This window comes from Pleurodeles waltl, chromosome 7 (assembly GCF_031143425.1).
Source record: "Pleurodeles waltl isolate 20211129_DDA chromosome 7, aPleWal1.hap1.20221129, whole genome shotgun sequence".
NCBI classification, from domain to species: domain Eukaryota; kingdom Metazoa; phylum Chordata; class Amphibia; order Caudata; family Salamandridae; genus Pleurodeles; species Pleurodeles waltl.
Window position 1 is genome coordinate 1,460,182,906 of NC_090446.1, and position 27,032 is coordinate 1,460,209,937.

At 45.0% G+C, this 27,032-nt stretch overlaps 1 protein-coding gene across 4 annotated transcripts in view; it reads right to left on the bottom strand.

Moving 5' to 3' along the window:
- Window positions 1-27,032, bottom strand: part of ARHGAP33 (Rho GTPase activating protein 33) — a 293,765-nt gene that overhangs the window by 24,012 nt on the left and 242,721 nt on the right. For all 4 annotated transcript variants that reach the window (XM_069201127.1, XM_069201126.1, XM_069201128.1 and 1 more), the window contains one exon: window positions 9,210-9,284. In XM_069201127.1, the coding sequence (XP_069057228.1) occupies window positions 9,210-9,284 (75 nt within the window). The remainder of the gene's footprint in view (window positions 1-9,209; window positions 9,285-27,032) is intronic.

Genomic DNA, 27,032 nt, shown 5'->3' on the forward strand with positions numbered 1-27,032 from the left:
GCTGCATCGAACTTCCTGCTCTCTTTGTCAGGTGGTGGTGCGTCTCCTGATGATTGGGAGTTTGCCCTCTTTCTTGCTGCTCCCACGACCACCGAATCTAGTGTCAGTTGCTGTTATAAACACAGGGTCTGTTGGGGGAGGTTTGTATTTTTTCTCCAACCTAGGCGTGATAGCCCTGCCTTTCACTGGGTCCTGGAAGACTTGCTTTGCATGCTTGAGCATGCCTGGGAGCATTGGCAGACTTTGGTAGGAACTCTGGGTGGATGCCAGGGTGTTAAATAGGAAGTCATCCTCTATTGGCTCCGAATGCATTGCTACATTGTGGAATGTACTGCCCTTGATAATACCTGCGTGTATGCAGTGCTGTCCTCTGGAGGTGACGGCCTTGTCGGGTAACAATCTGGACTGTTGTCGGAGACCAGTGCATCATATAAGTCCCATGCATCCGGGTCATCCTGCGTCATCCCCGTATGTGTTGGTGACTGCATTGGGGGTGTTGTTACCGGGGACAGCTGTGGTGAATGTAGTGGAGAAGGCTGTGGCGAAAATCTTGGTGGTGGTGTTTCGTCTCTAGCCACCTTTGCCTTTGGCTGCATTTCTGACTCTTGAAATGCCAGCTTTCTTTTGATTTTAATTGGAGGAAGAGTTTGTATTTGTATTTTTCCAGTCTCTTTCTGGATATGCATCCTCCTTTGGGTATGGTCTGGTTCCCCCGTGCTTATTTCCTGCTCAAATCTATGTACATGCATTTGGGCGGAAAGTCCTTGCTCTTCCATGTAAGAGCCTAATTTCGGCTCCGAGGCTGCTTTTTTCGGTACCGGGGTAACCTTTTTCACCTTGGGTGTGTCGAACTCCCGGTGCCGAGATGGTTCGGAGCCTGTATCTCGACCGGAGTCGGATGTCTTCGGCAGTTGTGTGGCCTTTTTTGGTGCCGATGGTTGGTCACCGTGTTTTCGATGGGTTTAAGCCATGGCCTGCTGGCGGTGGCATCCCCTTGGCCTGTATGATCTTGGAGTGAGTCTTGGACGGGGCAGTTTTACTCACAGTCTTCTGCGTTGTTGTCGGTAGCTCACTTTCGGAGTTGTCTGAGTCCGTTTCTTGTATGGAGATTCTTTCCTCCTCTTCGACATCGATCTGTTCTGTTGAGGTCGACGCCATTTGTAGTCTCCTGGCTGTTCGATCGCGTAGGGTCTTTTTCGATCGAAATGCCCGACAGGCCTCGCAAGTATCCTCCCTGTGTGCCGGTGATAGACACAGGTTACAGACCAAGTGTTGGTCTGAATAAGGATACTTCGCATGGCAATTTAGGCAGAAGTGGAAGGGGGTCCGGTCCATTAGTTTCGATGATGGACGCGGTCGGGCCGACCAGCCCCCGCTAAGGAGTGGAAGCCCCGAAGGGCCGCCAGAGCGCTTCTACTATCTGTGTCGATATACTAACACTAAAACCGGTACCGAGCGCGAACAATACCCGATGGCGGGAGGAAAACAATCTAAGATGGAGTCGACGCCCATGCGCAATGGAGCCGAAAGGGAGGAGTCCTTCGGTCTTGTGACTCGAAAAGACTTCTTCGAAGAAAAACAACTTGTAACACTCCGACTTCTAGTTGTAATAGATCCAAGTGCTGTTTGGACATGTTGTGTGTTCTTGGAGGCATATTTGGTGGTAATTGTAGGAATTCTATGCAATAACCATGTTGGATAATGGCTAGGACCCACGAGTCTGTTGTTATTTCTTCCCAGTTTTGGTAAAAATCTGTGATTCTCCCCCCCACTGGTGTTATGTGTTGGGGATTTGTGACACTGAAGTCACTGTTTATTTTGAGGGGTCTTTGGAACTTTCCTCTAGTTTTAGGGAACTGTCCACCTCTGTATTGTCCCTGAAAGCCTCCTCTCTGATACTGGCCCTGGTATGTGGGTCTGGTTTGTGAGGTTGAGGGTTCTGTGCTTTGGGCCCGAAACCCCCCTCTAAATTGTGTCTTCCTAAATGTGCCTCTGCTCTGTGGGGAGTAGAGCGCGCCCATGGCCTTGGCCGTATCCGTGTCTTTCTTCAGCTTCTCCATAGCTGTGTCCACCTCCGGCCCAAACAACTGCTGTCCATTAAAAGGCATATTAAGCACAGCCTGTTGGATTTCGGCCTTAAATCCGGAGGTGCATAGCCATGCGTGTCTCCGAATAGTGTCCGCTGTATTCACAGTTCTTGCGGCTGTGTCCGCTGCATCCATAGCCGATCGTATCTGGTTGTTCAAGATAAGTTTGCCCTCTTCTCCACTTGTTGTGCACGCTTTTGGAACTCTTTGGGCAGATGTTCTATAAAGTGCTGCACTTCATCCCAATGAGCCCTGTCAGATCTTGACAATAAAGCCTGGGAATTAGCAATGCGCCATTGATTGGACGCTTGTGCTGCAACTCTTTTCCCCGCTGCATCAAACTTTCGACTTTCTTTGTCGGGTGGTGGTGCATCTCTCGAGGTGTGTGAATTAGCCCTTTTACGTGCTGCGCCTACTACTACTGAGTCAGGTGTCAGTTGTTGTGTGATGTATACAGGGTCTGTAGGGGAGGCTTGTACTTTTTCGCCACCCTAGGTGTGATGGCTCTGCCTTTGACGGGTTCTTGAAATACTTGTTTTGCGTGTTTCAACATCCCTGGTAGCATCGGGAGACTTTGGTACTGACTGTGTGTCGACGACAAAGTATTAAATAAAAAGTCATCCTCAATGGGTTCTGCGAGCAGTGCCACATTGTGAAAAGCCACTGCTCTGGACACCACTTGCGTGTAGGCAGTACTCTCTTCAGGTGGTGATGGTCTTGCTGGGTAGCAGTCTGGACTATTATCTGATACTGGCGCATCATATAGATCCCATGCATCTGGGTCATCCTGGCTGATCCCTGTGTGCGTTGGTGATTGCATCATGGGGGGGTTGCAATTGGTGACAGTTGCGGTGAGTGGTGTGGTGATGGTTGTGGCGAAGAGTGACGTGGAGTTACTGGTTTTGCCACTTTTGCTTGTGGTTGTTTTTCTTTGTCTTGGAAAGCAAGTTTCCTTTTCATCCTTATAGGAGGGAGAGTTCTTATTTTCCCTGTTTCCTTTTGAATATGGAGCCTTCTGTGTGTATAATATGGCTCTCCTGCTTCTAGCTCTTGTCCAAATTTGTGGACTTGTAGTTCTGAAAGGCCTTGTACTTTTAGGAGCTTGTTTTCGGCTCCGAAGCTGGGTGTTTCGGTACCTAAACTTTTTCTACAGTCTTTTTCGGCTCCGAAGCCACTTGTTTAGGTTTCGGTGTGCCGATCTCTCGGTGCCGACTTATCTCGGAGCCGGTCTCTCGGTGTCGAGTCTGGTCTGAGCCATGTTCTCGGTGTTGAGTATGCTCTGTGCCGGGATCTCGACCGGAGTCGGATGACTTTGACACGTGTGTGTGGCCTTTTTAGGTGCCGATGGATGGTCACCGATTTTACGGGTTAAGCCATGGCCTGCCGGCGGTGGCATCCCCTGGGCCTTCATGATTTTTGCGTGAGTTTTGGCCAGGGCTGGTTTACTCACGGTTTTCGGCGCCTGCTCTGTTTCGGGCTCGTCCGAGTCAGCGATGGAGAAAGTCTCCTCTTCCTCAACGTCATGGTGTCCTGACGGCGCCGATGCCATTTGAAGCCTTCATGCTCTCCGGTCCCGTAGCGTTTTCTTCGACCGAATATATATATAAAACTGAAAAAGTCTCACAGTCAAAACTCTTGTGAAACTTTTTCACGAACAAGTAACGCTATACTAACAGTACAGAAGTTATGAACTAGCCAAAAGATAGAGAGGAACCAAGATAATTCGGTGCTCCACCCCTACTGTCTCAAAATCGCCTTAATGTTGAGTCAGCCTGAGCTCTAAATAAATTGGCACCATCAAATGGCACGTCGATCAATGTAGACTGGACTGGCTCTGAAAACCCTAAGGTATGTAACTGGCACGACAATGTAGTGCAACTGAGGGAGCCATAGCTCGACCCACAGAGTTCGTGGTGTCCATGCTGCAGTGAATGATTAATCCAGCTGCAAGCTGTGCGTCCTGGACCACAGGAATAATAGTACTCCTTATATCTTCCAGAAGCAAATGTAAAATGTTCGCTAATGAGTCCCATAAAAATGAGAGAAACATCTAAGAACACAAGATGTGTTCACAGAGAGTAGAGCAGGAATTGTGGAGGAAAAAATATGCCTGCCACAGATGTCTAGACTCCTGGACTTTTTATCAGGTGGAACACGTGGGAGAGACTCCATAACATGGAAAGTTAAGGCAGCCTGAGCCACCAAACTTCAATGAGTGAGATGTCTTATTAGATATGGCGGATCACCAGGAGCAGGTCAACGCCAATGGGATACAGCCCGGTCAACAAGGGCCCATGTATCAGGCTTAACCCAAGCTCCAGCAAGACATCATGTAGGCTCTGCTGTAAGGAAGCACTGGTTCAACCCTGTAGGACTGAGGGAGGACATCAATTAGGAGAACTGAAGCTAATTCCACTGAAGGAAGATCCAACATTTCCGCAACCCTTTTTAGATTATCTGCAAAGGAGGAGCTCGCCTCTGCAGCAAGTCCAGGGGGTGAAAGTAGACCTGGAGAAGAATCCAAGACACCAACTGTAGCTAGGTCAGTTAACCAGCTGTCGTCTCTAGGAGGGTCTGATTCCTCTACCGCCTGTCCACCATGTCCCCCAGTAGGATCAACATGAGGGGATTCTGGTGGAAGGAGGACAGGAATGACAGACATGACTGGCGCCATCCCCGACCAACATCGAGAAGGTGATTCCTGGACATCGATTCCGACTTCAGATGGAGAGAGGGATTCAATTTCGATCAGCTGTGCCAGCAGAGTCGTCAGAGTTAGCTCATCAGACACCGGCACCGAAGGCTTAAACCCGATGCCTAACGGAAGCCAAGGGCAAACCCGCTGGCGCGGATACAGGCAAGGTACTTCGCACCTCCTTAGGATCCACAGGCACTGCAGAGGGAAGCCACTGACCAAAGATAGCGTGAAGGGAAGTATAATGTTCATGCATCTGATATGGAGTCACCTCGTCTCCTGAAAAGGAAGGGAGACATGGGGTGGACTATGACATCATCTCCTCAATTAAGGAATGATGGCAGTTCATATGCGGTGTAGTCAGCAACTTTTGTGACTTCGACCACGGGCAAGACTTGCCTTTGGATGTCGATGACGAATGGCATCCACGAGAACGGCACTACAAAACTAAAGAACACTGCCTAAGAAAACTTAGCTAAAAAGAACTAAATTCACAATGTATTAATTCATCATTTACTTATTGGAGCATGATGAATACACACGAGGCCTCCATAAACACAAAATAATGTATTGTTTATTTATATGTATCACAATCCAGTAAATATGAAAAAATCACATTACTATACATACAGTATGGTATTCCACCAATGCTTTTGAGTCAGCCAACACATATAATATTCACTAAATAAAGCCACAAAGCACAACACTAAAAAGAAAACAAAAATCCCCTTAGCATACCAACATACAAACCATCACCATATACTATGCACCACATACATTCCAGACAACTCACCCACAGTATAAACACAAACTGGACAAGGGGAAATTCTAGGTCACCAAAAAGACAAAAATATCACAGATAAACACTGTCTAAATCAATTTGTGATTGTGGTACACATGGATATGGTAAAATTCACTATTCAATATGCAATGTGTATTAATACATCGTTGCATTGGTGATAATCGATCAATATCATTCATTCTTGGTAATAGTGTACATGGTGATCCTTTTATCCCCACAAAGTGCCGATGCGCATTTTGGTGTAGCCACACAGAGGGAACCACCTTCTTTCATGAGATGTAAAATGGAGGTATATCCAGCACAGCTGTAGCCAATAGCCGATCTGACCAAGGAAGTGCTCCTAGGATATTCAAACAGAATAGTTCAAAGGGTAACAGCTATCCTATAATTCTCATACATATCATGGAACCAAATCCCAAAAGCTATAAACCTAATAAAAATATTTAAATGTCCAACACTGGAATCCCAGGGCTAGGTTAACAAGAAAGGTTGCCCACAAATCTCACAAACGGATAGCGACAGAGCTGAATGGCAGAATTCCAATCGAGTGCATGATAGAAAATGGCCGTACACAAGAACAGGACCTCATTCGACGGGCAGACCGAGATGACTCCAACAATCGCGCCGCTAGAAGCTTCATCTGATGCTCTTGTAGAGCTTTCGGCCTAAGTTGCTGAAAGGAGTCACACTTGTTGGCGTCATGGTGCTCGCCCATGCACCACATGCAAACTGAATGGGGGTCCGCAGCTGACATTTGGCGTCCACGAGACCCACAGGGTTTAAACCCCGAACACATAGAAACGCATACTGTTTAGTATAGCGAAAAGGTTGAAGTAGGCCGAAAAACGGCCTGACCGGATCCACGTTGCAAGCGTCGAAAAGAAGGAACTGACGTTGGCGCGTCAGCGAGGATGTTATATGGACTTCACTGACGTCACATCCGGTGGATGACATCGTTATGGAGTTGCGGGACACCCTCTACTGAATTGCAGACATACTATGGAAAAAGTTTCAGGATACGGGCTCACGCCTTGGGTGGATTCTAAAGTAAGGAATCTGCGGATAGATGTCTCTATCAGATCATTTAATCCATTTTTCTGTGCCTAGGAAAATATGGTTCACTTTATGTTCTGGATCTGACTTTATATGCTTCCATTCCGATTTATGTTTTTTACTATCTGTTATTTATTTCCTGGTCCATGATTTCCTTTTTAACTTCTCGTGCAGCTGTGCAGTGCACTTACCTTGCTAATTACCAACAACAAATCTTATTGCTAAGGAAAGAATAGAATGGTACTGCTAATATTTAATCCGCATTCTTAGGACTTTCAGATTTATGTCAAGGACTTCTCATATTAAGGGCCTCATTGTGGTTTTCTCATCCATTTTCATTTAGGGCCATAATGTTCCACTATGTTGCAAAGTGTCAGTGATTTAACAATCTAATACGATTATCAGCTGCTGTAATAAAATCCTAAACATAGGTATAATAATTACAAGTAAAATGATACGTCTACTACAGTCCAGAGTAAACATAATAGACAAGCTATTATGTTTAACGCAATACAACTACACTAAAAATAACAGTCTGTCTACTATGTCTGAAGGTTGTTTGGAATAGGCATAATAGAAAGACTTGTGAACACGAGGAATGGGAAATGGAAAGAACATTGCACTGCCTGTCCCTCTCAAACTCTGCACTACTTTAGGTCATGGACACCATTCCAAATGGGATGAAGGCGCCCAGAGATCTCAGACCTCACTGGACCCATGAATATTGTCTGGTTCACCAAACAATCACAAGAAAGGTGGCACAAGCCTCATAGTAGATGACCAGCAAGATTAGTTTTCATATTTTTATGTGAGCTCCTTTGTAACTTCTGGGTACAAAATTATACATTGTTTTATTACTGCTTGTTCCAATTACCGACTACTGTATGAGGCTCTTCCTTAGCATTTCTTCGAATGCAATTTTAGCAGTATACTGGCGTAAATAGAAACATTTTGAATGCAGAAATGAGCATGAGCTCGTTAGATTGATTAGAGCAACACATTGTTGTAAAGATTAGATGCAAAATGAGATGGCAGTGACAGGGTTGATGCGGAGAGGAGTGTGATAATCACTTGCTCGTCTCTAAACCTACTTTGGATAAGTCTGGACCAGTAAATTTACCACCCATTTGCTGCTTGTAGCAGCAAAGTGAGGTTGAATACAACAGTGTTACTACCTTCACCTTATTATGTGTACCAGCTGCATCCATGTCCACCATCCTCGAAATCCTGGTGGATCTCTACAGAGTATAATATAACTTAAAAAGGAAGCGTATAAAGGCTTGTGCACAGTCTATCCAAAGCATTAGTAAAGCATTAGTGTTGGAGATCGGCACTGGCCTGGTTCAGTTCTTTTTCTACTAACGTCTTCCAGGAAGGGTCACAATCACATTTCTCATCTGTCTTCAGAAAACTAATTTGTGGCTTATTATACATCCGAGTTAAGTCTGTGTCTAACTGCATCCAATCTCAGAGTTTGCAGAGTATATACATGTCATGCATACATTTAAAGGATGGGAAGGATGTCTTAGTACGTTTGTTTCATCACCCCCGTAACTCCATTAGTGACGTCCAGGACCGGATTGGCAGCCATTGGCTTACAATACTTTCAGAGATACAGGTGACAATGGTTTTGGTGGCAACAGGTACTACCTTCTGACATAATGACATGGCCTTCTTTCGTAGTGAGATCAACCTTTCTATGATTCATTAGGTACCTTGTGTTATCTCTATCTCCCGTGACAAAACACTGATTAGCACAGCATTAGTGTGGATGAGGCTTGAGAAAGGAAATTTGGGTAGCTGTGACCTCCAAACACAGTGCCACCAGATGTCTGGTGGGCCGGAATGCAATCCCTAAACTGGAATGGGAGGCTCATAGGTTTGACTATACTGTTCCCTTCCTGAAGGTCTTGAAAAATGAACTTTAAGCTATGTGTCCTGTGCACAAGTCACCCTATGATCAGGGACACTAGTTCAATAGGGACATATTCACTAACTTGTGCTAACACACTCATCAATGCGTGATACACTTGCTTAAACTGCATCACTACTGAAAGCAGTAAAATGTTCTTCTCAACCTTGGAACCACCAACAAGAAACTCAATCAGTTGTGCTATTCCTACTATAGCCAGACATTTATAGTTTTACAAAGAGATATAAATACAAGTACATTTGCTGTTGCCTCGTATGACCAGCTTGCATTTAGGTTGCTTTCAGCAAGGTGAGCGTTTGCTTCTTTACATTCTGAGCACCAAGAAGCCTTTTGTGGTGAACAGCGCTGTTTAGAAACATATCTGGAAAAATATTAGTTCAGCAGCAATGACGCAGAAACTACAGTGAAGCGTGTGTTCACTTCAGGAGTTCGTGTTACTCTCCCCTGGATGTTCTAGTCTGTGGTTCCACTTATGGGTTTCAGTAAATAAAAAACAAAAAACACTGCACTCAATGTTTCCTAGACTCATCATTTCTGTAAACCTAATATTTTTCGAGAGAGGCACCGCACACAGAGGCCTTAAAGCCCCAATCACTGGTCTGTAGTTTTGTCCTGAACTAGTTCGTATCAGAACCTTACCTGCACTACTGGTTTGGGAAGACAGTGATTCTTCACTCTTCGCTGACCGCAAAGTAACAGTCTCCACTCGGCCCCCTAAAATGGAAAGGAGAAAATGACAAGTATTGAAACAGGCACAGGCACATTAAATGGACTAATATTCCTCAGTACCTAAGAATAATCTTCTCAAAACTAACACTACCAGTATATAAGAGAACTGGCCCATCTGACACGAGAAAATCACAAGCTGAAAAAGTCGCTTAATACTCTTAGCCTGTAAAATACAAAGTAAAACTGAAATCTGACAGAAAGGACAGAGCAAGAGGGAAAGTATTGACACAATAGCAACCTTAGGACGTTGGATGCTTTAATACCTTTTGTCCCGCCTGTAACCCTCTATTTGCTTAAAGGTCCACACAATAGTGTTTTGTGATTGGTGAAGGTACATACAGATGTCCATGTAGCTGCCACACTTGTTACTATAGATGTTCGCCAAAAAGACAGCGGTTCACCCCTTTTTCCACATGGTGTGGGCAACTGGACTCCACTCTTGTGCTACTCCTTTTTGGTAGGAATCTTTTGATCACCAGTGTAGTGTAGTGAAGAAACTTCACCCTTTCTGTCCCTCAGTGGATGCCACTATTGTTGACAGGTTTGATCTTGAGTGACATGTAGGTGAGATGATCATCTAGCAGGTAAGTTATGTAACTAGTGACTATATTGTCCCATATTCAATTGTCCATTATCCCTTCTCTGTCGCACCAATAAGCATAACTGTTCCACTTTGTATTATAGCATTTTTGTGTGGTTGATCTTCTGGCTTTCCTCAGGACCGCCACACTTCTCTTTGGGAGACTTTGTCCGAATTCTAACTCTTCAGGAGCCAAGAAGTCAGGTTGAGGCTGGCTGGCTGCAGGTGAAAGATCTGTTTCTCCTGCACATTCAGTAGGTCTTGTGAGGGGGGTGCCTTTATTATTATCCATGTGAAATCTCCAGTACGTCTGAAAACCATGCCCATCTTGCACATTTCAGTTACCTCCCGGTGTTTAAGTCGACCTTTTCACTGTCTTCCTCGCTGCGTCCACCCCCTTGATGTCGATGACTCTTTCCCTGGCATCCAGCAACTCAGATTCCTGTGTTTCCCTCTTCGTTGCTAGACAGGCTGAGGTCTTTGATTGAGCTCGAGTTCTGGTGCAACTGCATCATTGCATGGTGTACCCATCTCAGTTTCTCCTCGACCTTTAATGTTGGCTGGATCTCAGTGTGCAGACTACACAACTCTTGGTGCCATGGTCCTTTGGTATGCACAGGTTGCAGATTTTGTGGGAATCATTTTGTACAAACTTGAGATGGCACCTTCGGCACAAACTACAGGTAGTAATATGTATCAGGTGGTCCTGATTCACTGGATGCATATTCTCTGACCACACGGTCCTTTATCTAGTGGTGTTTTCAGTAGAAACACTAGCATGTACCCCTTGATGCTCTGTTAACTCTTGCTGGTTTATCAAGCTTCCCTTGATGACCTGTCGATAAACTCTGATTTGCCTAAAGCTCCTACCTTCCACTTCCAGAGCCAATGGAGGAAAAAAGAACCCAAGATGGTGCCCATGCACAGTGGCATCTGGGGTGAACAACTGTTTGTATCAATACAAAATCCTACACTTCATTCTTCCTGGATACCCACTGAGATCCTGGCCGGATGCATGGTGGAGACTTCAATAATTAGGAAGACCTATTGGAGTGATCTGGCGTGGTCCTGGCATTCCAAGAAAGTTCATATATATCTTCTCTACAGGAGTCATGAGAATATGTAGAATTATTTTACAACCCTTTTTAAGTTATCCAGTTACTGTTGATACGATCCCAGGACTTAGAATGGCAGAATGTTCCATCTTGGTTTTGTGAGGTATAGAATCCAGGATTTGTGAGATTTACCCCCACTGCCCCCCAACAGAGCCACCAGTAATGAAATGCTTCTAAAAGTGGTCCTGAAGAAAGTGGATGGACAATTCTTTTAATTCCACTGAATCGTGCATGGACTGGTTTAGTGTGAAATCCTAGCCCGCAACACAACAATGGCTGAAACTTGAGACCTCCTTTCCCGTTTTATTTTGTTGTGCATGTGATGAGTGGCTAGGTTGGCTATGAATGGTATATGTGAGAGAAAGAATGTCTGAGTGTTATTGAAGAAGCAAGTGGTAGTGTGACCTTGGGAGGGTGGAAAAGATTTGTGGAATGTAATCAAATAGGTCTAGTTTTATATAGGAAAAAACAATAATAGTGATTTTTGCTTGCTAATGTGTGTTTTTAAGAACAGGAATATGATGTAAGGAATTAATAATTATACAGTGGAATTACAGATGAAGATGTACAACATGGTAAAATAAATTGTGTAGAAAATGTCTGTATGAAAAAAAAAAAAACGAATACAAATGTATTTCTGGTTCAAACAGTATTGCTTCTGGTCAGACTGTCGAGCTATTTTGAGCCATTTGCGAAGAAATTCAGATTGTGTGGTACTTTGTATTGATATAAGTTGTTCATTTCCCCATTATCCCAGACCTAAAATTGTATATATAGGGGCTACCTTTTTAGGTCGAGAACGCAAGCGCTTTGACCTGCTGTAAGGATTGTGGGCTTCTAACCCCACCTACCGCACACCCATCACTTTCACTCGTTCGTGTGCTTGCCTTTCAAAAATCCTTTGATTTAATTGGTAAATGCTTTACATTTGTCCTTCCTTGGGTCGGTTTCATTACCGCCTTGGACATCGACCCTGTTACATGGATAACTGCACAATTGCCAATACTTTTGACCACGAGCAAACTTTTTTTTTCCCTTTTGTGTCTCTCCTTCGCACTCATGCTCATGGTGGCCAATGGCGCTTTGAGTAGGCTCGCTTAGGTCAAGCGTTTTACTTTTCAGTTTCAATTTATGTGGCCAACTAAGAATTTACAACACTAATAGCTCTAACTCGAGCAAACGCGAGAACCATTGCATTGCAAATGCTTATTTTCAGTGGTGTACAACTGTTGTCACAAGAGGAAGGACACATCACGAAATGATTCTCAAATAAAAATAAGAATCCAACAGAGACCCAACCACTAGATGGTGGAATAATGCACAGCAAGCAGGGTTTTCCAGGAACGATTCACGCTGCAAACGCTCAGTCTTCTGTTGAAAGGTGTTGGGTGGTCAAGCAAAAGGAGAGAAGTCACTAATGACAGAGGTGCCTCTTCCCTGAGCACTTCTGGGTTTGAGCCTTGTTGGAAATGGCCCTTTTTGCAGGGTCATCCCTAGTCTTTTTGCCTCTTTCCTCCTATTTTTTCTGACCTGTTCTTGTTGGCTTTAGGACTCAGGGCACTTCACCACTGCTTACCAGTGCTTAAGTGCATATGCTCTCCGTGTAAAGTGTACTGTTGATTGGTTTATCCATGATTGGCATATATGATTTACTGGTAAGTCTCTTGTAAAGTGCACTAGAGGCACCCAGGGCCTTTAAATCAAATGCTACTAGTGGGCCTGCAGCACTGGTTGTGCCACCCACATTAGTAGCCCTGTAAACATGGCTCAGACCTGCCACTGCAGTGTCTGTGTGTGCAGTTTTAAACTGTGAATTCGACTTGGCCAGTGTACCCACTTGCCAGGTCTAAACCTTCCCTTCTACTACATGTCAGGCACCCCTAAGGTAGGCCCTAGGTAGGCCCAGGGGCAGGGTGCAGTGTATGGTTAAGGTAGGACATATACTTGTGTGTTATATATGTCCTAACAGTGAAATACTGCCAAATTTGTTCTTCACTATGCAAGGGCTCTCTCTCTCATAGGTTAACATGGGGGCTGCCTTTAAATATCCTTAAAGCGCAAATTCCCTTTGAGAGCAGATACAAATGTGGAGTTTAGGGTCTCTGAACTCACAATTTAAAAATACATCTTTTAGTGAAGTTGGTTTTTAAATTGTCTGTTTGAAAATGCCACTTTTAGAAAGTAGGCATTTTCTTGCTTAAACCGTTCTGTGACTCTGTTTGTGGATTGTCTGTCTGGGTCAGTTTGACAGTTGGGCTGTTTTGCACCTCTCTAGACAGTGACACAAAAGTGTGGGGGGGGGGGCTGTAGCCTGCATATCCTGATGAGCCATCTGAGCTAGAGTTGAGGGAGGAGTGGTTGTTCACACCTGAAAGGACTGTGCCTGCCCTCACACTACATAGTCTCCGACCCCCTGGTGTGCGTATGGGGCCTGGCCTGGCCTGGCCAAGGAAGGATCTTGCGAACACTTGAGACTTTACTTTGAAGTTTGCCTGTGGACACCGCTTGTGAGGAACACGAAGCACCGCCCCGTCCCCCACGCAGCCCCGTCTCACCAACGCCAATACCATCGACTCCTGTGTCGTCACCAGGCATCCTGCCTGCACCTTGGCCTGTGGACACCGCTCGTGAGGGTCACAAAGCACCGTCCCGCGCCGCTGGTTTGGGCCTACTGTAGTGTGGTCAGTTTTACGTATATTTTGCGCATTAGCTTCAGGCCTTAGGCCTCTGTGCACTTTGCCCTAAATATATTTTATTCATTTGCTAACAGCTTGGAGCCTCTGTGCACTTTACTCTAAATGCTTTCTATTAGGCTTCGTACTGTTATTTTACAGAATAGCCAGTTCTACGGTGTTGTTTTTTATTCATATCACACTGTTTTGCCTACTTCAGCACTGGAGTTCTTCATAACATATTCACTCTGTGCTTTAGTCAAGGATACAGTCTGGTACATTGCCGATAGACGTGGAGGAGTCTAGACTTGCCATTCCTGCGTAGGACCATTTTGTGATCACGATGACATGTTAGTTATAAAATCACTTCCTTGTCCCAATACATGCAAGAGGGAGATTCCGACCAGGGAACCACAACTAGATGCTGACTGCCTCGTTGCAGATGCTGAATCAGATCACAGGCCTTTGCTCAGGTATGAGTGTGTCCGTCTCCCTAGTGATACAGAAAGGCAAGCTGAAAGCTTAAGATGCTGTGCTCCAAATAGAACAAGCAGAGGGAGAGTAGAAACGGTTAGGAATTATGATAGCTTTATTTCTATGTTTTACTCTCCTGGTTACTATATCAATCCTACTATGTTGTATTGTTCTGGTTATTGCGGCTCACGCCTTAATATCTAAAATACAGTCGTTTTATTAAAACATTATATAAAACTTATACTGTCTTTGTCATTTGTATATGAGACCATACTGTGAATGAGAGAGTTGGTTTGGATCTGAGTGACCACGACTTCCCTGAGAAGTTCCAAAGATGTCATGCGCTCGGCTGCCCAATCATTTCTTCCCGTGGGAGAAATGAGGCACTGCTAGTTAGCCGGAGCAACAACCGGATTTAGGGTGACAGAGTTCCTTACACGTGCGGTCAGACTCAGTCCCCCAAACCGTTATCGATCCTGCGGCCTAGAAATCCAGTAGTCTCATTTAGGATAATGAGAGCCCACGCGACATGGCGCCGCCAACGTTTGGTCTGGCTCTAATGTTTGGGTCCGACTGACTCTCTCGGTCTCGTATATATTTTGACTCCTCGGTTCCGTATACGGAGACGTCTGTGGGGGTGAGGGTTTCCGCCACCACAGGTTGGGTACATCCTAATACTTTGTGGTTGGTTGTTCAAGCTTGAACTTTGAAAGGAAATACCCCGATATTGGTGTGCCTTCTCTGTCCTAGAGCTATTATTGTTATACTAATGGCAAATCCAGTTGTAATAAATATACCGCTTAATATGCGATTGCCGCTCACGGGTCATCTGATAGCACATGGACTGACGGTCCAGGGGGGTCCGGTCACTTTTGTGGTGGACGCCCATGCAGCCTATAGAACAGAACTTTTTTATTCTTGGGTCGTATTTCCAGCAGCTGATGGGGGTACAACTACTTTTCACGAATATATTGTTGCGAATGTCCCTGGACAATACAGGGCTTATGCATACTTAGAAATACCTTTATCTTATCAAGAACACCATAATTGGCTTGATGGCGCCCTCCCACATTCAGTAACACCAGTAAGGTTAGGTCCGTTGAGTAATGATGGTCCGACCTGGCCTTTATTGGCTACATATACACCATATCCTGGAGTGGCAAATGTGGCAGTGGCTGAGGTGCGTCGTTTATATGTGGAATTAACTGCAACGTACAGACGATTAGTTCAGTTTGTGATGCAGACATTAAATACTAATGCAGCGCGTGCTGCTCCAGCTCACCCACATGCGGTGGTACCGGGAATCAATCCGGCCACTGTACACTCTGTAATGGGCAAAGTACCGGCTAAACGTGAGGAGACTCCATTTTGGCTGGCGCAAAAAATTAATACGCTGGAAGCAGTATTTCCCCATACGGGACCTCAGGATAAGCATAGAATTTTTACGATGTGTTTGCCGTATGGGATGGTTCCTACGGTGGATCTTTGTAATACTTGGGGCACGGTGTTTGCCGCACTCTATACTACAGCACACGGTACACCGACTTTGGCTAATTTGCCGGAGGTGCTTAAACAAATTCAGGATCAATATGGGGCTGCCCCTGCCTTAGATTTAGGCATGCAATTGATGGGTAATTTTGACGCGGTTTCTTCTATTATTTTGAGTAATCTCAAGGGGGAGGCTGTAGCACTAGCAGTGCGAATGCGTCTTCGGGACGTTCCGCAGATTAATCAGGAGCGGGAACTTCCGAGAATAATAGCTGAAACATATTCTAGTATTGGTCGTGATAGCCTAGGGGCTCGACCGCAGAAGCCACAATTGCAGGGTAAAAATAATAAGGATAATTCTAAGCAACAGCAACCTGAGGGTGCGAAGAAGCGCTGGGATAAGAAACAGCAAACACCTAAGAAAGATGGTGGGCAGTCTCCGCAACCGGAGACCCCGCAAAATAAGTATAAACTCATGAATAGGGATACTTTGAAGACGCCTGATAGATATCAATATACTGATACGCGCCAATCTCGTTCCTTTCAGGACTCCTCGGAGAAAAGAAGTGAGAGAGGTGGGCGGTCAGAGCGGAGGACGGAGTACCTGAAACCGAGACAGGATTCACAACGCTCAGCGGAGGTTTCTATTAAACAAGAAGAGAAACCGCTGCAACAAAAACAGCAATTTAAAAAGAAGAAAGTGGCAGCAGTTTCAGTTAGACATGCCGCTCAAGAAGAGAGTTCTCTTGACGAACAAGACTTGGGCGTTAGCGCTGTTAGACAGCGCGGCAGAGGTCACAATAGTTCGCCGGAGTCTTCCAGAGCATCTGGAGGCGAAAGCAACTGATGACTTCATACAAGTCGAGACGGCGGATATGCGAGTCTCTGATCCTGATCAAGTATATCTTGTGACTCTACAATTAGAAGGGGACATTGACCGCGTTGTACACGCCATCTTTTGGGACCATGTGGTGAAATCATATGATGTCCTGTTGGCCAAACAAGATTGGCCACCTGACTTTGTTCGAGACTGTCCGGTTGGGAAGGAGGTTATTGCGCCTTCCTTTTCACCACTTTTTCCGAGAGAACTAGCGGAGTCATATGGTAAATCATGGGCTCTAGCACAAGCCCCCGCCCTATATAGAAATTAAGTGGGGTGGGATAAACATTCACCTTATCATGTCATTCCCATTAAAGGAGAACCTCAGCCACAGCCGCAATATCCTATTAAATTTGAAGCAAGGGCATCGGTTCGGAAAATTCTTCCACAATTGGAGTACCAAGGTGTGATTGAGCCTTGTGTCTCGCCGATGAATAATCCCTTATTTCCGGTTGCTAAACCGGACCATTCCTATAGGATAGTGGTGGATTACAGACATTTGAATAGTCATACACGCACATATGCAATACAGAATTCACATAGCGCTGCGCTTATGAATAATATAGTGCGTAAAAAATACAAAACAACCTTGGATATCTCGAATGGATTTTTCTGCCAGAATATAGCACCCGAAAGTCGGGACTATACCAGTTTCAGTGCGTTTGGCTCTCAGAAAAAGTTTTGTCGTTTACCTCAGGGGTATAAGAATAGCCCAGGACTGTTTTCGGCTCGTGTGACTGAACTTCTGCACGAGTTGGACCCTGAGGCGTTATCATATGTTGATGACATTTATTTGACGGACAATGAGATTCTACAACATCTCAGACACGTATCGCGCATTGTTGTGGGTTTTGCTGATATTGGTTATAAGTTTAATTTTAAGAAATCGAAGATTGCCTTCCTCAGTGTTATTTTCCTGGGATATGAGTTATCGAGTGAGGGCAAGAGCCTGGCGCCACATTTTTTGGAGAAAAGTGCTTTACTGCAGCCTCCTAACACGGTTCGGAAGCTCCAGTCATTGTTGGGGTTTCTGAATTTTGGCAGAACTTACATTCCTGATTATGCTACACGTATAAAACCCTTATATGAACTGATTCGCCCGAATTTTTCAAGTAGATTTTGGACGATTGAGCATACACACATACTGCGAGAGTTGCAGAATGATCTCTTAGCGGTTAAACATTTACACACACGGGACAATAAAACTCATTTGGTCATCAGGGTGATTCCTGGGGCTGTTGGATTTACGTATGTCACCTTTAATGAAGGGGAGACAGTCCCGATAGCATACAAGTCCCACTTGTATTCTGCTGCAGAACAACGTTTTGCACAGACTGAGAAAATTCTCACTGCAGTACAGATGGCGGTGATCAAAGAAAGACCGCTAGCCCAGGGCCAACGCATTATTGTCGTTTCCCCAATTCCGGCCTTAGAGGCTGTTACAAAGGTGAGTGTTCCTAATTCGAAAGCTTTACACCCGCGGTGGATACAATGGGCTACGTCTTTGACGGCCACTGATGTGGATTACATATTTGACCCTAAGCTGCAGACTCAAGAATTTCTTCAATATGAAATAGAGTACCCAGTTCCTGCTGGCACATTGCCTATTGACCAATATGAAGTGGTCATGTATACCGATGGCTCTGCGCAACCGGCGGTTGGGACTAAACAACAGTATTCTGCTGCATGTGCGGTGGTGAGCGGGACTATGGAGGGGGAAGTCTTCTGCCCCCGACATACTTATACTAAAACCTTGGGAGATTGCACGGCGCAGCTGGCTGAGCTCAAAGCTCTTTTGTTAGCGTTGGAGCATGCAGAGCCAGCGATATTGACCTTGCTGGTCTGTGACTCCTACTACTGTGTGCAATCCTTCAATGAATATCTGCATTATTGGAAAATGAATGGGTTCAGAGATTCTAAAGGCAACACCATTAAACATAAATTGTTGTGGGGTAAGGTTGCGGGTCTGAAAGAAACGCTTCCTAAAGTCCATGTTGTACATACACTTGGACACCAGCGCGTTGGAATACACGTTGCTGGGAATACTTTGGCTGATGAGGCTGCAAAGTCGGCAGTGGCTATCGCCACTGTAGCGGCGGTGACTCGTTCGAGTTCAAAACCAGACAGAGATTTCGGCTGCCATAAAAGCTACGGCTGATGGCACGCCATTTCCTAAAGGATTCCCTTCTAAATATAGTTACTGCTTGAGTGGTGCACTAAATGCTGTTGTTAATATTCCAGGCGTTGGTGTACGTGAGTTACCGAATAAGATTGAGAGACCTCGATTAATTTCTGCAGCACATGAAGGGGTGGCATCTGCGCATGCTGGTGTGGCTGCCACGATTTCACTTTTACAGGCCCGTTATTGGTGGCCTGGTCTCTATAAGGAGACTAAGCAGTATGTCCTTTGTTGTGACGTCTGTCAACAAATTAAAGCATCGTCGGCTAGACGCCCGCAGCAGACTCCTCTTCTGATATCAAATAGACCATTACAGTGTGTGTACTTGGACCATTGTGGTCCACTGACACCAGATAGTGCATACAAGTACATATTGGTTGCTGTGGATTCGTGCTCCAGATTTGTGTGGGTCTGGCCACAGCGCTCGGCTGACGGTCGGACTGTTATTAAAGATTTGCGTATCTTTGTCAATACATTTGCAGTTGCGGCTTTTCATTCGGACCAGGGCCCTGCTTTTGCCTCTAAGGCATTCAGGGACACCATGGCTTCGTTGGGGGTCCAACTCCAATTCTCGTCTCCATTTCATCCCGAGGGAAATTCTGTCATGGAGCGTTTAAATCGTGATTTAAAGCAATCCTTAACAGCCAGGGTTATAGGTACGGGTCGTAGTTGGCTAGCCCACCTGTATGGAGTACAGAGAGCACTTAATAACTTGCCTAGAAGGTCACTGGGGGGTCGTACTTCATATGAGTGCCTGTTCGGAACACGAATGTATGTTCCTGATCTAGATGGTCCTGGTGTGGAGGCGGCAGATACGCCCTTTGACATAAATGATCGTGTCGCTGTTTTGCAGGATTTACAACAATTTCATGAAGATAACTCTTCTGCGAGTGCTGCCTCCTCTGGAATTAAGGATGAGCCAGTAACACCTACTGGTTGGATACCCAGGATTGGGGATCTAGTGCGTGAAAAGGTCGCAGTAAAGAAAGAATTTGGTCCTTCTTATCGAGCACCTGTCCCGGTGTTGGGGGTGAGCGGCACGAGAACTGTGATTTTACCGCCGCTGCAAGGGGCCAAAGGAAATCGTTTTGTTTCCATTGATAATGTCAAGTTACAACATGTGGCCGATTCTGCACAGCAGACCAAGAGGGACACCCAGTAGTTCCGGCATCCCTCTCACTACTGGGGAAGAAGTCCCGCTGCAGGTGACTTGCACCGACCCTGTTTCCTCTCCGAGCTTGGGGAGGGTGGAAGATGATCTTGCGATTGTTCCACAGTCAACGATTGATATCGATTCTTTTGCTCAAGTTGCTGTACGTTCTACTGATGTTTCTGAACATGTGATTTATAGCGTACCTAGGAGAGAACCTCCATCAACTTCCTTGTTCACTGTTGCACCTTTTGCAAGAACTGCCTCTGGCTGCTTCAACAACGCGGATGCGGCTGTATCCAGCTCTTCGTCTTCGCTGTCTTCAATCCGAGGTCCACGTAAGCTACTCAGTTGGCTTAAACGTACATATTTTGTTATTCCTTGGAACTATTTGTGGCTTTTTATGGCTGTAATGACTCTTTTTTTATGGTTGGGTTTTGTGGTTACTTTTTTTCTAGTGATACATGGTCATTTTCTTCCTGATCGATCAGACATTGAGCACGTGGAGACTGTGTTGAGACCACATTTTTCGTCTCATATGGTTCGAAGAGACTTATCCAATGTGAACATTTCTGCAATACCAATTCCGGATGGGATTGTGTGGGATAAAGTAATGTTTGATATATATGGTCCCACTGAATTGATTCAAATACCGTATGTTCTTCAGTTATCAATGAATGATATTGTTATTCCAGGCATTGTTTCTGATGATTGGGATGTGAAGACAGTAGATGCTATGCTAAAAGATTTGCAATATTATACTGTCTATGACGATGAAGATGCTTACCAATTTAGAGATAATCATGGTGATATGTTTTGCTACACCTATTATGGACACCACTTTATTCACAAAGCGAGTAGCCCTAAGTACATCTTTAATTATGTACAATGGGAACATTGCTCGACTCCTCCACAAGGGAGTTCGAAAACGTATAATGATAAATTTGCATATTTTTCTGGGCATGATCAGCGAAATGCTAAGTCTTACTATTTTAAAGTGACACCGTATTCTAATAAGCAAATTTTGTTGACCGATACTAAATTACTGTATTCTAATTCGTTTGTATCTAAACTTTCGGTCGAAGGATATGAATACTGGTTGAAGACTGTTGACTTGAAAAGTGTTTGGGGTACGAAAAATTGGCAGATGCAAGGCAGAGATACATTATTTCGAGCATCATTATCCCTATGCAAATGATTTTCCTCAATGACACAGTACAACAGACTAGTTGTTTGGGCTTGGCGTCGATTAGAGAATTGACTTTGCCTAGTATACCTGTCCCTTCTAAATTAAATAACTGGCAGCACTATGTGAATGCTACTTTTAGTGAATTTACGCATTGGGTCCAGAATGGTACGCTTAACGCTTCATCGTTACATCCGGGCGGGTGGTTATTGTGGCCTGTAGACACTAATCAGTGTCATCAACGTTTTGTTACCTCTTCTGGGGGGTTCAGGACTAGTAGGGCAGACCCTCGTTACATTTCACCAGAACATGCTGATATAATAACTACATACAGTGTGGGGAAACTTTGTCAACAATGGTTGAAGTACTCCACGCTGGGTGCAGTTAAGTCACACCTCAAGTTACTGTCTAATGGTACTGATTTACAAGATTTCTTATCAGGTCCCAAGGTGCCCCGGAGAAAAAGGTTCTTATACGAAGTGTATAATGAGTTTTGGAAACTTTCCCAGCAGGAGGCTGCAGCCCGATTAAGACAGATTGATCAAGAAAATCTGCTGCAGACTTTGTCTGTTGTTGATAATGGCATGCATACCCTTTCTGACCGTGTTTACACGATTGACAGCATTGTCTCTTCTGCTATTGACATTATAAAATCAGACATGTCTTTTTTATATCATGGGCAGAGTCAGACACGATCTATCATGCAGCTGGGTTGGACTCTTCAGACCTTGAAGGCGGGTCGCGTTCCGTGGCAGCACATTCGTGCCAGAGAGATCTTTATCTCCTTTAATTTAACTCGTCAACAACAATTGATGGCTAAGAAGGAAGCGACGTATGTTATGTTAAATATTGAAAAATTGGAGAAATTGCCTTTTACGGTGGCTGAGATTCCGTCAGCTGAGTGGTTGATTCATGGGGTTATTAATTTGCCTATCTCCACTCTGCAATTTACTTCTTGTTTGAAGCACATTCCGGTGGGTAGATATGAACTATTGGGTGACAGTTACATACACGAGGTGTGGGAGCTTCCTTTTCAGTACAGATGTGTTAATGGTTTGCGGGAAGTTTTTCTTAGCGATAGCGAATGCGAAGCTTCTGTTAGCCATTCCATGGTTTGTAAACAGCTGTCCTTGCACGGAGCGTGTAATGCTTCGATTGCTAACTTAGCTTGTTATCTGAAGGGAGTTCCAGTCCCGGTAATTAAAAACACTTTCCAGGTGCTTTCTAACGGCAGTTACATTGTTCTTAACAGTGAACGCTGCTGTGGCATGCGTGCCGGAATAGTTTACGTCGTTGTCGTCAACAAGGCCGTTACGTGCTGCGGGAATGTGTTGTTTCCCCCTACTGAATTTAGGGAGGTAGCGGACATCTGGCCTCATATTGCTACTTCCAAGGTTGATTTCGACAAGTTGAGTCGGCTGAAAGCTTTATTGTTTCAAAAGCATGTGGCCCTTACATCTGCTAGCGAGACCTACGCACTTCAAGTGGCAAGGTCATCGGCGGAGATACAGTCCCTTTTGAATACTAACTTTCCGAGTCACTTCGGTGAACTTGTGGGACGTATATTTAATGCATCCAGCACTGCTGGTATTGCTCATTTTTTCAAAGCCGTTGGTCTTGGTTTCGTTCACACCTTCTCTTCCATATTCGGTTTGATACCTTCGGCTATACACTCTATTTTCGGAAGCATTTTTGGGGGTTTCCCAATTACTTTGGCTTTATTGGCTGGTGTTTTGCTATTGTTACTATTTTTTCGCAATGGCTGTCCCGCCGCAACGAGATCCTGTATTGCTGCTCCCGTCCGCGCAGCTGTGTCGTGAACGCATGATGCAGCGTTTTGGAGCAACACTCCTGGCTCATTTGGAGTGTGACTGGTCTTTGTCATTCCGACCGGTTATGGATTGTGTGCAACCCGTGTTTCGATGCCTTTGGTGCTCGTTTGAACATGCACTGGCTTTCTGTCTCTCACTGCAACGCTCTCCAGTGGTTGATCTTGATCTGTTGATGTTCCCGATTAGGGCTCATTCCCAGACTTGTTCACTACGGTTGCGTTTGCTTCGTGAAGCGGATTATGAGATTCCCTTCCTAGAGGAAGATGGTTTTGTCTCTTTCCTTGGCACTACACGTGGTGCCGCCCTAAATGGTTTTGGGGCTTTGGAACACACCTGCTCTATGGTACTTTGTGGCGTGGATCTTCCGATATTGACATATCTCGAAGTGGAGGAGCTTCTACGTTCTATTGCTTCTGTCTGACAATTGGATTTTTTTTCTCTCTCCCGACTAAATTGACACTATATTGCAATTCGCTCTATCGTCACATGTTTCCTAAATTTATGACTTTGTTGTCTTCTCATCTTGTCGAAATGTTGGGTTTCAATTTAGGTCATGTTTTTTTATGTTGTTAGAACCACTTGCTACCGACAAGGGGAGGGTGTAGTGTGGTCAGTTTTACGTATATTTTGCGCATTAGCTTCAGGCCTTAGGCCTCTGTGCACTTTGCCCTAAATATATTTTATTCATTTGCTAACAGCTTGGAGCCTCTGTGCACTTTACTCTAAATGCTTTCTATTAGGCTTCGTACTGTTATTTTACAGAATAGCCAGTTCTACGGTGTTGTTTTTTATTCATATCACACTGTTTTGCCTACTTCAGCACTGGAGTTCTTCATAACATATTCACTCTGTGCTTTAGTCAAGGATACAGTCTGGTACATTGCCGATAGACGTGGTAGGAGTCTAGACTTGCCATTCCTGCGTAGGACCATTTTGTGATCACGATGACATGTTAGTTATAAAATCACTTCCTTGTCCCAATACATGCAAGAGGGAGATTCCGACCAGGGAACCACAACTAGACGCTGACTGCCTCGTTGCAGATGCTGAACCAGATCACAGGTCTTTGCTCAGGTATGAGTGTGTCCGTCTCCCTAGTGATACAGAAAGGCAAGCTGAAAGCTTAAGATGCTGTGCTCCAAATAGAACAAGCAGAGGGAGAGTAGAAACGGTTAGGAATTATGATAGCTTTATTTCTATGTTTTACTCTCCTGGTTACTATATCAATCCTACTATGTTGTATTGTTCTGGTTATTGCGGCTGACGCCTTAATATCTAAAATACAGTCGTTTTATTAAAACATTATATAAAACTTATACTGTCTTTGTCATTTGTATATGAGACCATACTGTGAATGAGAGAGTTGGTTTGGATCGGAGTGACCACGACTTCCCTGAGAAGTTCCAAAGATGTCATGCGCTCGGCTGCCCAATCATTTCTTCCCCGTGGGAGAAATGAGGCACTGCTAGTTAGCCGGAGCAACAACCGGATTTAGGGTGACAGAGTTCCTTACACGTGGGTCAGACTCAGTCCCCCACACCGTTATCGATCCTGCTGCCTAGAAATCCAGTAGTCTCATTTAGGATAATGAGAGCCCACGCGACACTACCAACAACAGTGCTTCAGCAATGACAACACTGCTGCCTGCGCCGTGACCTGTGGACACAGCAGCCCTGGTCCCACTGACGCCGTCACCGAGTCGCTGCCTGCACCATGACCTGTGGGCACCGCACGGCATCCACGCCAGCGCACCTGACTTCTTCAGCCTGGAGTTCGATCTACAACGTGTGTGACCTCAAGGGCCCGACGACTCCTGCACTGACTCCGGAACCAACACCACAACGCCACTCCCCAGAGCTCACTGCAAGGATCACGACGCCCTGCAAATCCAAGGTAATGTTTGTGGGTCTTCCCGACACCATAGCTGGCCCGCAACCCCACGGTCAGCCTGAACTGTTGGTTTTGTTGATCACGATGCCGTCATCGCCCCAGCTGGAGCTATCGACTTCAAGGAACTGTATTTTTAATACATCTTGCAGAATTCATATCTTTATTACTGTATGTTAGATTTTTATCGTATTTGGTCTTGTTTTATACAGATAAATATTGGCTATTTTTCTAAAACTGGTGTGGTGTCCGTTTGCAATGTTTTCACTTATTACTGTGTGTTATGTGCAAATGCTTTAAACATTGCTTCTGAGATAAGCCTGACTGCTCATGCCAAGCTACCAAGGGGGTGAGCAGGGGTTATCTGAGTGGGTATCTCCCTTATCCTGACTAGAGTGAGGGTGCAAACTGACTGCCAACTAGAGTTCCCATTTCTAACAATCCTCCATTACTGTGGAAAGACTCGGGAGCATTTTCCCTGCCTGAACTGCAGCTGCTTTTCCTGAAGGACTGCAGTGGTTGCAAAGCTGTCTTGTGAGTGCATGCTCCGACCTTTGGTGCAGAATGGGCATGTGGACACTTCTGCTGTTGGTGTTGAATGACAATGGCTTTTCCAGCATCTCAGCTACTTAAAAGTAAAACAAGTATTGACCATTAAACGGAATGTGGATGAGATATAGCGGAACGTCTTGCTGAAATCAGAAATTCTGAGACAGGCCTGATGCCACCGGAGGATGCTGGTATTAATCTGGTAGGAGGTGTGTTCACTACATCTAAGGTGCACCAAAGAATATTTGTCCCTACTGCACAATCTCCTCTGCCTTCCTCCAGTGTGGATGAGATCAGTATTGGAACAGTTCTTCCAACTTTTCTAGGTCAACTATCGAGACACCCTCGCTGTATTGAGGCCCTTGTCATTTTTAGGTCAGAGACGCTTCAATGGGTCCTCGACTTTGGGGCCAGAATCCTAGGTGTAGTCCTGGGTGCGGGCTTCATTGAGGGTGCTGGGGACCTTTGATTTACGGAGGAGGAGTCTTTAGTAGACACAGTGACTTGGTCCTGCTTCTTTTGGACTTCTGTGTTATCAGACACTCCCATCCCCAAATCATCGCCTGGCTCGAATCCTTTCAACAGACATATTCCTTGAGGCCCTTCGCTACCTAGAGATTGCAGACCCGATCCAAGGAAAATTAATATAGCAAAAGGTGCAAGATTTTAAGAGTTTTTACACTTTCTACCTCTAAATTAATCATTCTTTTTAACCCAATCCAGAAGCCTTCACAGCTATGCCGTTGAAGTTCTTAGTTTTCCGTTCCTCCAGCGTCAAAAAACATTTCGATGTGCAACTGTGTAGCACAGCACTCAAAACATCTCTCAAAGGTGGAAAAAGCCCAATCTGAGAAAGTCTGTCCTGCATTGTGAGGTTCAGGGGAGGCACCACTTGTCACTTCAAAACAGAAACCTCTCCACAGAAGGAAATCAACTTGTAATGTTTAAGGCCTAGGCAGGATGGCAGGAGTCTGCACAACATATAATTTACAGCAGCAAGTGCAGCAATTACAACCATTACAAAAAGAGAGAGAGAGAATTGTGAGTTAGGTACAAAAGGACAGCCAGAGGGCAACATAAAGAGCAAAAGATTTAGTGAATATATTTGTGGGGGGGGGGGCAAAGAAGGAAGACTACATGACAGATCAAGCAATAGGGACTATCCAACAAACCTCTCAAGCTGGACATTAGATAGCAGAAGTAGAAAAACTTCTCATAGCAGGATGCCACACACAGCAGAAATGCTAAAGCAAGAAATCTTACTCTAGAGCAGAGCTCATGGAATCTGATAAGTTACCTCCAGAGAGTAACTTAAGAATCCAGCCTATGTACTACATCTCAGAAAAATAAACACTAGCAGAAGGAAGATCAGCCACAGAGTGGGGCCTGGCACCCGTGCTGCAAACCTGGAGGAGTGCGGCTAGTTTAGTTTGGGGGGAGGCCCACCACATACCCGATGGAGCAAGTGGCAGAGACAAACATCAAGGCCAAAAAACAAACCAGAGCAATTACATCATGTAGGAGGCTGGCTCAGTTTGTGGTGGCCACCTATGTTGTGGCACCCTATACTCAGTCCAGGCAACACTTAGTGATAGTGAATAGGTGTCCAGATAGCAAAAGCTCTCTAGGGGTAGCTGAGGCGAGCAGCTGAAGCTTATCCAGGAGGAATGTAAAGCACTTGTAATACCACAGTAGTCAGACAATAACTCACTCACAAGAAAGAACTACACAAGTGTTGCAA